Here is a 12,462-nt window from a genome sequence, read left to right as displayed (position 1 = left end):
TTTATTTTCAATGGTGAGAAGGACATTAAGATAAGGGATGTACGGATTATCACTTGTACTATGAAATGTAAACTTAATAGATGGATGGATAGAGTTGATGTAATTTTTAAATTGTTCTAAACTCTCTTTACCATTTGTCCAGACCATAAAGATGTCATGAATATATCACCACCATATCAGTGGTTTGTTGATATATATATTCATAGGGTGTTCATGGCAAGAGGTATTCAGAGGTGGTTTACCATTGCCTTCCTCTAAGCCTACGGCACCCGGTATTCCCAGGCAGTCTCCCATCCAAGTACTAACCAGGCCTGACCCTGCTTAGCTTTTGAGATCAGATGAGATTGGGCATGTTCAGGGTAGCATGGCCGCAGATCCCCCACATTAGTAATATCTAAATCCTGAGACAATAAGCCACTGCAAAATCTCTTTATGCTCTCTTCCCTTTACTTTGACTCATCTCTTAAGCCTCAAACCGATTTTCCTAAGACCAAAAGCTCATGCGTTTGCCCAACAGCTGTGGAATACTGCCATCCATATAAACTTCCTCGCCAACATTCTAACAAGCCCAGTTCATTATATCTCATCTTGTATACTAGCCTCAGCTTAGCTGGTCACCTCCAGATGTTTGGGACTACAACTTCCATCAGTTGGTTGAGGCTGATGGGAGTTCTAGGTCAAAACATCTCGAAGGCCCTAGGTTGGCAAAGGCCCGGGTATACACTTGTGTGTACATTTGAGCATCACAAAGCACACTGCTCCTCTATGAGTTTCACAGTCCCTGGGCCCCATTGCTCACCACTTTCCCATCTGTATCTTTATATATGGCTGCCTACCGAGGAGAATGCTGCAAGTATTTGGCAAAGGGGACTCTAGGCCAGGGGTGGGCTGACGTCAGGTTTGTGTGATCTACTTTTGTTTTGTTTTCACTAGCATCCCAAGATCTAAAAAAAGGAGCTGCATGCATAATAGTGGCTGTGGAGGATATAGGGCAGATCCCTGAACCTGAACTAACATTTGCAGGAAGGGATTCTGAGGAACTGAGACAAATAGTGGTAACGAGAGAGGAAGTTCTAGGCTTAATGGACAATATAAAAACTGACAAATCACCAGGCCTGGATGGCATCCACCCGAGAGTTCTCAAAGAGCTCAAATATGAAATTGCTGATCTGCTAACTAAAGTATGTAACTTGTCCCTCGGGTCTCCTCCGTGCCTGAGGACTGGAAAGTGGCAAATGTAACGCCAATCTTCAAAAAGGGATCCACAGGGGATCCCGGAAATTACAGGCCAGTTAGCTTAACTTCTGTCACTGGAAAACTGGTAGAAAGTATTATTAAAGCTAGATTAACTAAGCACATAGAAGAACAAGCCTTGCTGAAGCAAAGCCAGCATGGCTTCTGCAAGGGAAAGTCCTGTCTCAGTAACCTACTAGAATTCTTTGACAGTGTCAACAAGCATATAGATAGAGGTGATCCAGTGGACATAGTGTACTTAGACTTTCAAAAAGCGTTTGACAAGGTACCTCACCAAAGACTTCTGAGGAAGCTTAGCAGTCATGGAATAAGAGGAGAGGTCCTCTTGTGGATAAGGAATTGCTTAAGAAACAGAAAGCAGAGAGCAGGAATAAACGGACAGTTCTCCCAATGGAGAGCTGTAGAAAGTGGAGTCCCTCAAGGATCAGTATTGGGACCTCCTCGCCCCCTGGATCTAGGCTGCTGGAATACCACAAAGGCTGGTGGGCAGAGCTGGGAAAGTTCCACTCCGCTCTGGTCACTTAGCCAGGTTTTGGTAATACAGGCAAGGTCACTCATCCAGGTCAATGTCATGAACACTTATTGGTCACGGACCTTGCATTCATCAGCAGAATAAGATCCAGGGAGTTCCCAGCGTGACTACCAGTGTCCTGTAGGTTGGGAGGCAGATTGGAAGGGACACAAGCTCGAAGATGTCTTAAGTCCCTTCCCCTGTAATGACCAATCTGCCTCGCACTGCTATTGTGTCCTCTGCCCACTATTACCTCAATGCCACCTGTGTGGCAAACTAGCAGTTCACTGGCATGCTTTTTTGCTTTCTCGGGCAATTGCTCGAGGGGATTTTCAGAAAGCAGCCACGTGTGTTCAGCGGTGCAAAGACATCTTGATGAGGGTGCCCAAAGAGGTTAGCAACCGTGAAATAGTCTTTGTAATGTGTTTTCATTGTCTGAACTCAACTCACGGTCCTGTCACACAAAAATCCACTACTGGTTTCTTCACCAAGCATCCTAAACCTCAGCAGCCTAATTAGAAGGAGGGTGGAAGCCCTTTTGTTGTTGCATTGTTATATAATGGGGAGTCAGAAACCCTTGGTGATCTGATATAAATCCCCTCGAGCAATTGCCCGAGAAAGCAAAAAAGCATGCCAGTGAACTGCTAGTTTGCCACACAGGTGGCATTGGTAATAGTGGGCAGAGGACGCAATAGCAGTGCGAGGCAGATTGGTCATTACAGGGGAAGGGACTTAAGACAGCTCTACTTCTCCTTTTCATCTTCTTCAGGTGAGGCGGTTAATGTACTAAACCGCTGCCTGGCTGCGATAATGGACTGGATGAGAGCTAATAAACTGAGACTCAATCCTGACAAGACTGAGATGCTGTTGGTGGGGGGGCTCTCTGCCCAGATGGGTGATGTCCGACCTGCCCTAGATGGGGTTACACTCCCCCTAAAGGAGCAGATCCGTAGTTTGGGGGTCTTATTAGATCTGCTCCTGTCACTGGAGGCTCATGTAGCTTCGGTGGCACGGAATGCGTTCTACCAGCTTCGGCTGGTAGCCCAACTACGACCCTATCTGGACAGGGAGAACCTCGCCAGTTATCCATGCTCTGGTAACCTCTAGATTGGACTACTGTAATGCACTCTACGTGGGATTACCTTTGAAGACGGTTCGGAAACTTCAGCTGGTGCAGAATGCTGCGGCCAGAGTTCTTACGTGGACTAAAAAATCTGATCATATAACACCTGTCCTGGCCCAGCTGCACTGGCTACCAATATGTTTCCGGGCCAGATTTAAAGTGTTGGTTCTTACCTATAAAGCCCTTAACGGCATCGGACCGCAATACCTGGCGGAACGCCTCTCCCGCTATGTACCTACCCGGTCACTGCGCTCGATGTCGAAGGCCCTTCTCCGGGTTCCAACACATAGGGAGGCCCGGAGAGCAATAACTAGAGCTAGGGCCTTCTCAGTGGTGGCCCCCGAATTATGGAACGCCCTCCCTGACGAGATACGCCTGGCGCCTTCTTTGTTATCTTTTCGGCACCAGGTAAAAACCTACCTCTTTGCCCAGGCATTTTAAATTTAATTTTCATTTATTTTAATTGTAATCTTTTGTTTTTAAAAATGTTTTCTATTGTATTGTACTCATACCCACATGTATTTTAATCTGTTTTTACCCTGTTGTACACCGCCCTGACAGCTTGTTGCTATAGGGCGGTCTAAAAATGTAATAAAATAAATAAATAATAATAAATCATTCAGATCCCCAAATAGATCCTGATGTACCTTCCGCCCACCTCTCCTCTAGGCCACCAAAGAGCACACCACAATAAGCCTGTTAAGTCTTTGAAGGCACCACACGGGTTTATATTTGCTACAGCAGCCCAACATGACGATCCCTCTGGAATTCAGTGTTTGCTTTCCAGAGACTTCTTAATCTTCTCCCTTCTGCCATGGTCAACGTGCTAAACAAGAGACTCAACAGCAGGGATCAAGACTGTGCATTAAGAGATGGATCAGAGGTTCACCTTTTTGCCACCTCTTCTCAGCTTCCAGTGAATGGCATCTGTCTGCTCTCAAGGCACCCCACCATTTGCCAGCTTCTCAGTGCCACGATTCATAATAGCTTGGGGAGATGGGAAAATACATTTCTGTTGCATTTAAGTTTAATTGTAACCATCTCAGAGGCTCTGGGTACAATAAGGCAGGTTGAAGATCCCAGTAAATTTAAAAAGGCAGATTTCTAAACCATTCTGTCAGGCTTCACAAACGGAGGCAAGACAAAACACAACCCTTCACCATTTTCTCTCTCTTGTAAGTCAGTTACAGGGCTATCAAGTCACCCTTGACTGGGACCATGGAGGGAGCTGGGATGCTACTTCATCCAACCAGAATCTTCCATCAGTGCAAAAGAAGGAGAATAGAAGAGTTCCATTTAAACCAGGCCAAATGGAATGGTGGCCGGGAGTAAGAAAGAAGGACAGAAAGAAATGCAGACATTTCCAGCTAATCCACACCGTCCTCTTGTAAGGTAGATTAGAAATGACTGGCTTGGCCTTACTTCCTGACAACATCTTTACAGGCTAAAAACTCAGATATAGCAACAAATCAAAATAAGAAAGGCAGCTAAGTAGGACCCCATGCTCTTGGTGACGATGTCTCAGGAACGTGCAGAAGTCATTAGGTATATTGACTTTTAGGGCACAGCAAAAAAAGCTAGGCCATATTGTACCAAACCTAGGTCTTACTGCTAATAAGAGAATTCTTTGTGACCATTCAAACACACTTAAGAGGAGGACAGCTGCCCAACAAACCTCAGGAACCTGAAAAAAAGCTTGTAAACCAACATCACTTGGAATCGAGGCCAGCCGAGAACTGGACATGCAGAAAAGCCTATTGTACATCTAAGAATCATGGACTCACAGTGAAGGATTCTCCCCATCTCTCCTTGGGTCAAGGAATAAATATATACGGGCAGAAATGGCAGTCTAGGCCAGAGCATTACAAGGAGATGCTTCTCACAAAGCTAACAGTGCCAGGAGTGAGGGCTTTCCCTCCCCAACCTCAGGCATGTTACTACAGGTTACAGCAGATGTTAAGAGAACAATTTTATTTAGATCCCCCCCCCAAAAAAGAGGGAAAACTCAGAAAAACAGAAATGAACAAGCAAACTACACGTACCACACAGGAAAAGCAACCAACCCAGACTCCACATGATCTGTACTCTCCCACCCTACCAGAGGTTCTTGGACATATTCCTTGGATGTGGCAGAACAGGCACAAATTCATGGAAGACAAGGAAAAGATCACAGCGACACAAGAGGCCCAGGACATGCAGACTGTCGCTGTGACCTTTTCCTTGTCTTCCGCGAATCATCTTCGCTGTACCCAACCCCTCTTCTCAATCCAAGAAGCTGTTAGTAGATCCCTGTCTGTTGAGTCTTCTGCTGCTCCTAAACAATCTTGCCAAAGCCACCTCTGCCCACATCATAGTCCGTCCGGTACTCATCTCGCACCTGCAAGGGGAGAACAAGGGGACAAAGATCTTGCAACAACTGAGAGACAAAGACTGATATTATGGGCATGCTGCAGTCAAGCGGGAATGGGATTTGTACATGCGCATATCTTAAGAAACCTCTGATCAGAGCAAAAGCAAGGGACCACCAGATGGATGATGACCTGGTATTATCAGGCTACTAGGTGGTTTTGCTTTATAACGCAACATGGCTTGGTCTCTCTGGAGATGGTCCCAGAGAGCACAAGGTTAATAATTTAGCCTAGAAGATGCAGGGAAGAACACTATGCCATTTCTCTTTTCTCATCTCAGTTGCAGCATCCGATTCTGGTTTTAAGCCAATCTTTGACAGGATCCTCTCTACAATGACAAATCTTCACTTTGCTCTTGCAAGGCCCCCAGCCAACCCCTGCCTGAGAACTTAGGGTGGAAAACCAAGGCAGAATACACATCCAGGTGAAATCGGACGAAATGCTAAAGTCCCAGAGCTGTCTTTAAAGCTTGATCCAGACCAATCAAAGCCAACTCAAGCAAAATTCTAGAACAGGTTTTGATAGAGAACAATGAGAGTCTAGCAGCAGCATCAACACTAACAAACTTGCGTGAAGGAAAAGCATACTTGACCAGACACAGATCTGATGAAGTTTGTTCCCAACAAATGTGTCAGTCTTTATGATGCTAGAAGAATGTTGATGGATATGACAAATAAATAAATAAAGCTTCTGGAAGACACTATGGCAACTCAAGTGCCTTTTATGCCTTTCCTGCCTGCACTCCTGGTTATCTGGAGCACAGGGGTCATCTCTGCCTTCCCATAAAGGGAGACTCAGATCTGCCGTTTGCTGCAACCCTCTATGAGGCATTGGTGTAAAGTTGCCCCTTAATTCCAGATCTGCCCTACCTGGCCACCTGTCCTTCCACGGCCATACTGCCGCCCTTCCTTAAACCCTACATCCCAGTCTGTTCGGATGACGCGGTCATCCAGACGAGTCCCACCGATGAACCGCATAGCATGCTCCGCCTCCGCTCTCGTGTAGTATCTGGAATGTTACTTTAAAGAAAACTCATGAGATTGTTTGATGGGATCATACTGGCTGGTCACAGGCTGATGAAGAGGCAACAAGAGAACTGACATCAAATAGCTCACAAGCTTGAAATCTCAGGACTGGATTACTACAATGCGCTCTATGTGGGGCTACCCCTGGACCTGGTCCAGAAGCTGCAGCTACTGCAGAATGCAGTGGCTAGACTGCTGATGGGGGCAGATGGCCAACAGCAGGTGACTCCTCTGCTAAAACATCTGCGCTGGCTGTCCCTATGCTCCCGGGCCAGGTTCAAGGCTCTGGTGTTAATATAAAAATACTGAACAACTCGGGTCCAGGATACACCATAAGGACCACCTGAGCCTTTATGTCTCAGCTTGGTATCTGGAGATAATCTGGAGGAGCGCTGTCAGTTTTCCCCCGTGTTACGAAGACGCAAATGGCTTCAACTAGAAGTCAGGCATTTAATGTTGCCAGTTGCAAGCTCTGGAACACTCTTCTAATAGAGATTCGGCAGGCATCCTCACTATTGAGTTTTGGCATCTCTTGAAGACCTTTTCATGCTGACAGGCCTACGCAGTACTTCATTTTAAGGATTATTCCGATTTATCTTTAGCGTTTTATATTTTGTATTTGTATATAGTGTTGTACACTGCCCTGATGTTATATACATGTTGGCAGTATATAAATATTTTTATAAATAATGTAAATGATGCTACCTACAGAACAGTAGTAAGATTGTATGTTTCAAGACACATCTTTTCACCCACTCAACAGGAAATTACCAGCAGGCTTCACATTTGACCATAACTCAATGGCAGAGCAGCACATGGTCTGCAAGCAGAAGGTTGTAGGTTCAAACTCCAGTTGAAAGGAGCAGATAAGTGTGATGTTAAAGTCTTCTGCCAGTAAGCTTGGGAGAGCCATTGCCAGTCAGAGAAGACAATATTGGACTACATGAGCCAATGGCCCAAGCCAAAAGCAGCTTCATGTATTTATATAAGCCACTTAGTTTCCAGAAATGAGAAATACAACTGCAATAAATAAATAGATGTAAGTGTAACAAGAGGCAAACTAGACAATTATATGGTAGATTTTCCTTCACCCTGACATGCTAGTCATATATATGGAAAGAATTCTATAAAGATGGTAAGTATTCGTAACATTCAGTACCACCCCCTACTCCCTCACCCGAAATCAGGAGTGGTTTTTTTAAAAAAAAATGCTTAAAGGTTTTTCACAATCAAGCGGTATATAAATTTTGTTAAATTAAATAAATAAAAGGTACAGTCCAACAATAAATACATCACATGAGGCTGCCAGTTACATACTTTGGTTGTCAGCAAAGCCACAGATCAAACTACAGGCTGTAAATGCAAACACAAGCCAAGGATACTCCACAAAGCAGAAGCCACAGGGGGTTTTCTTCACTCTGTCCAGCCCCATGACTATGCGCTTGACATCCCCGCACTTACAGAAGAGCTCGTGGATTTGCTCCTCTGTGGTGTAGAAGGAGAGGTTTCCCACATAAAGCGTGCAGGAGTTTTTCAGGGCTTTTTCCTGGAGGTCACGCTTTCCCTGGAAAAGGGACAGAAAAAGGGGGCATGGAGTCAGGGTCACCTTCCTATCCACATATCCCTGTTTACTTTATTTAGCACCAACAGCTTTTAAGAACTCTGCAAAATGAACAACTAACACAGCCCCAAACCCTAAAAGATTTAACAGAGAAAAGAAAGATGGAAGAAGATATCTAGGTTTCACAACTGTTTTATTTATAAAGTATCTAGTATTATACAATAATTATATTATTTTATATATATATATAATATATATCTATACATACACTCAAGCACACAATTCTTGCTAGAGCCATCAACAAGACTCCTGTTGTAGCATTTCGCCAGCCTTTTACTTTACACAGCCTAATAGCGAGTGCTGTGTCTAAGTCACCTATCAGCAATCCTGAGTCTCATCCTTGTCACTCCAAACACTGTATCACCTGTGCGAACCTCATGGTGACAGCTAATTTCAAAACTAGGACTTTCAAAAGCACTAGGCAGAACATATGACATCAAACAGAAAATCACCTGAACGTCCTGCAATATAATTTATGTCAGTGAATGCAAAAAAACAGGATGTCATATCCAATATGGAGGAAAAACTACACATCCAGCAGCATTGACTAAGGGTGAACTTCTGGATATACTTCCCGGAGACATTGGCACCACAGGGCCTTAACCTGAAGGACAATACAAAGATCACTTAGCTTCTCCAAAGGAAGCCCCTCTGAGCTCCCCCATCCTCAACGCTCTGTAACTGCCACCTTAGTAGCAGCATTTGGATGTTAGCAGCAGATGAAGGTAGAAGCCTAAATGTTTTGCTAGTAAAATAGATCTGTTTTGTTAATCACAATGACGTGTGTGTATCACAATATGCGCACACACACATCATTGTGATTAACAGAAGTTTTTATTCTACCAAAGCAATAAAAGCCTTCCACCTTCATCAGCTGCTAACATGCAAATGCTGTTACCAAGGTGTCAGTTATAGAGCTTTGAGGATGGAATGCTCAGAGGGGCTTCCTTTGCACAAGCAAAGTAATGCTGGTACTGTCCTCCAGGTTGAGGCCAGGTGGTGCCAATGTGTCCAGAGAATATATCCAAAAGTTCTCACTCTCAGTCAGTGCTGCTGGATCTGTTGGCATCTCTAATATAGAAAAGTCCAACAGGCTGGGGCCCCCAGTGTTGAAATGTTTTGCAACTGGTTGCTCCACTTTTTTAGTCAAGATTGCTGATTTGTGGTTTCTGAAGCATGTGCGAAGGTCACTTGCAGCTTTTCCTAACTATTGGATATTACATCCTGGTCTTTTGTATTCAATGGCCTAAATTATATTGCAGGACCTGCAGGTGATGCTCTGTTGGATGTAATACGTACTGCCCGTCCTAGTGCTTGTGAAAGTAGCTGTCTCCCGGAGGTACACGCAGGTGATGCAGCCTTTGGAGTGACAAGGATGAGACCCGGGATTCCTGATAAGCGGCTCCAGCACAGCTCGCACTGCGTAAATTAGGAGGCTATATATAACTGAATGGCACGAAGCTTTGTTTCCCATAAATGGGGACAGGGGGCCTCTGGGCATGATCAGAGAGCCTCTCCCTGCAAGGACCACTCTGGGTTTATTGAAAGGACCCGAAGAAGAAGGAGCGCCTCTGAACCTACTCACGACCATTCGTCATCATTCCCACCACCCACGTACCATGAAGTGCTGGTCCCGATACGTGCCCATCTCGCAGTACGAGTCAGTGTTGAGCCAACTCAGGGTGGCATTCAGAATCCCCGACATCTTCGGCAGACTGATGACGTCTCTACGCCTTTACCACCCGTCAGACGTACTCCGACAGAGCCAATTGGCTCTATCACCTGTCACTCGTGGCAAGACCGTCCCCCTTGCACAGGCAGAAACGCGGCGGCCTCGTTGAAGTCTCTTGTAAACGTCACGCCCAAGAACAATCAATCATCGGGCGGTCTGCGGCAGAGGGGGCGGGCAGCCTTGCCGTGGAGAATGCTGGGGATTGTAGTTTTCCCCCTAACTGGTCCTCTACAGCTCTCGTCTGATCCTCCAATCACGTCGCCTGAAACGAATACAAATCCCCACTTTACGCCGCGCGGCGAAAGCGGGGTGTAATTTGGGCGGGAAAGTTTGGTGCCGAGAAGACTCCCTCACAATTTCCTTCAGAGCGTCTGTTTGTTTTTGCTTCTCAGGCGGCCAGGCGCGGTATCTCTGTGTCTGTGCCAGCTCCCATCTGAGCCCGTTTTAATTTGTTTTTTATAAATATTTAGTTTTTAACAACTCTATACCTGACTTCAAAAACAACATAAAACGGCTTAAATGAAATGAAATTTAAAACGTGTGGGAGAAGGACCTGTAAAACAATGTCTAAAAACGAATCCATCAAGCATTAAAATCTCAGCATAAAACCATTTCAGTCAGCAAACAATAGGTATAGGAATTTCAGCAAGGTTTCCCTAAAAGTTTCTAAAAACATGCTTGGTGCGCACGTCTTGATGAAGCACATCCTTGGAGACACTCCTGCTTCTTAGATTCCTTTTTTAAAACCCACATTTTATTTTATGTATTAAAATGATTGTATTTCTTTTGGCCCTACTTGGAGACTTAGAGGAAGCTTCAATCACAGATTAAAGCAAAATACAAAATTGGCTCTGTTCAGAGGGAAAAGACTGCACGTGCACAGAGGCACCCCACGGTCCTTCTCCAGGGAGCCAGTTTGGTCTACTATTTGCTGTGCTGACTAGGACTAGGGAGATTTGGATGAAAAACGTCCCTGTTCAACTATAAAGCTCACTGAGAAGAGCACTGATGGCATTTGGATTATTTTGGGCCAGTCAACACCATTCAACTTAATTTTCTTCAGGGATGTGAGAATGGGTATGCCACGCTGAGCTCCTTGGGAGCAGAGGAGTAGGATAATAATGTTGCAAATAAGACCTTCCCAATTACAGTCTTATCTTCTGGGAGTGCCCAGGCTTTGGCACCTTTCATTTTATAAATGAACTAAGCATGAGCCTGATATTGCAGGAGAGTCTGCTATTTGGGGGGGGGGAGGCCAAAATTCTATGTGCATAACGTGGTTGGATCCTGTTCTCTGTTGATAACACTTGTCCTAACATTTGTACAGTTAATCTATTTTGTATTACACTTGAGGAGGTGAACTCTGACAGAGGGAGAGCGACAGGTTGACTTGAACCAACCAGGTATTTTTTATCATTTGGCTGCAGGCTTCTAGTTATGTCTGCAAAATACAGCAGGAAGGGACATAATAAGAATCTACAGTATAGAGAGGGAGCAACAGAATATAAACTGGTCTGGAACAACATATATGAAATAAGAGAATTAAACTCTTTCTTTTTTTTTTAAGGCCATTTTTCTACATTGTGGAAATGGAGGGGAGAAAGCCCTTTATGGAAATAAAAGGTACATAAAAACTTTGCATAACTAGTGTCTTAGCCCCATATTAAATGTTAAACGCTCTAGTCAATATCCACTGCTTCTCTCTACGCCATGCTTGTTCTCTTTCCTCACCACTGTTCATTTCAATGAGGCAAGCGGCTTTCTTCAGGTGATTCCCTCAGTGAATTGCACCTGTGATAATAGGACCTTGAGTCTGTGCCAGTGCCACTATTGCTCATTCATTCATTCATTATTACAGGCATGATGGAGAGGTGCATGATTCCAGGCTTACATACCAGTCCCTATTATACAATATTCTTTAGGGGAGAATGCATTAATGGCTGATAAAACATCCTGATGCGACACGGCTTCATATGTGACACTAATGATGATCCACAGTGATCATCCGAAAGGAGACCATATGGTCTATTATGTTTCTTAGTCACTTACATCATAATCCCAAACCTTTGCATTGCACAGGACACCATCATGCTCTTAACAAAAGTGTGACACCTACAGACTCCAGCTCCTCCTTTTTCCATTTTCCAGGGATTGGTGGAGCAGGGAATACCCTTTGATGAAGTTAAAAACACTGCACAGCTATATTAATCGGGATGGTTTTTCCTAGTAAACATTTGAAATTACCTGTATGGATTTTGAGACTACACTTCCCCCTGCTTATAGGTTGAAGAAAGTGCAGTCACTTTATGGAACTGGACCGTGGCAAGAAAAATAGGCCCCGTTATCAGTGATATGCAAAGAGCTGAGTTTATGTTCTTTGCCATAAACCAGCATTGACTTGTATTTACTGAAAAGAGTAAAATGCTGTTATCTCATTTTGAAATTTGCAGTAAGCTTTCATGAACGTTCACACCCGTGCAAGTTAGCAAATATTTGATGCTTTGTAACCAGAAAAAGATCCTTGCAATGAAAAGGATATTTCACTTGTGGTGTCAGCAATTTTTGGAGGGAGGCTGCAAATGATAAGGCCCCCAGACTTGCTGTAGGATCCAGTGTATTGTCCCCTGGACAGTGACAGAAATTAGGATATGGTGATCTGGTGTAGTGAGAGCAACATGTATATGCTCATCTCTACCTTGCTCAGCATGCTTAGTGGTGTTGACAGTGATATTCTGTGTTTACTCTGTATTACAAATGCTTAAGCTGGGAAGTGGAGGTAAAAGGTAAT

General features: G+C 44.4%; 1 protein-coding gene and 1 pseudogene across 1 annotated transcript; both read right to left on the bottom strand.

The window, feature by feature from the left end:
* Positions 1-257: 257 nt before the first annotated feature.
* LOC133371565 (5S ribosomal RNA) lies at positions 258-376 on the bottom strand (annotated as a pseudogene).
* A 4,468-nt stretch (positions 377-4,844) lies between these two features.
* Positions 4,845-9,748, bottom strand: LOC133371124 (nuclear cap-binding protein subunit 2-like). The gene is made up of 4 exons (XM_061598139.1): positions 9,561-9,748; positions 7,704-7,885; positions 6,166-6,304; positions 4,845-5,265 (listed from the first exon to the last, which is right to left on the bottom strand). The coding sequence occupies exons 1-4, from the start codon at positions 9,645-9,647 to the stop codon at positions 5,203-5,205; spliced, it is 471 nt and encodes a 156-aa protein (XP_061454123.1). The 5' UTR covers positions 9,648-9,748; the 3' UTR covers positions 4,845-5,202.
* Between the last annotated feature and the right edge of the window lie 2,714 nt (positions 9,749-12,462).

The sequence above is a fragment of the Rhineura floridana genome, chromosome 16 (genome assembly GCF_030035675.1).
Source record: "Rhineura floridana isolate rRhiFlo1 chromosome 16, rRhiFlo1.hap2, whole genome shotgun sequence".
Lineage (NCBI taxonomy): Eukaryota > Metazoa > Chordata > Lepidosauria > Squamata > Rhineuridae > Rhineura > Rhineura floridana.
The sequence above is the reverse complement of the archived record's forward strand: the minus strand, read 5'-3'. Positions and strand labels throughout refer to the sequence as shown.

Excerpts from the sequence above, each read along its gene's own strand:
- LOC133371124 (XM_061598139.1), bottom strand. The coding sequence starts at position 9,647 with ATGTCGGGGATTCTGAATGCCACCCTGAGTTGGCTCAACACTGACTCG. Across the intron at positions 6,305-7,703 it reads TGTGGCTTCTGCTTTGTGGA|ATACTACACGAGAGCGGAGG; the intron begins GTATCCTTGGCT and ends GTAACATTCCAG. Across the intron at positions 5,266-6,165 it reads GTGGAAGGACAGGTGGCCAG|GTGCGAGATGAGTACCGGAC; the intron begins GTAGGGCAGATC and ends CTCCCCTTGCAG.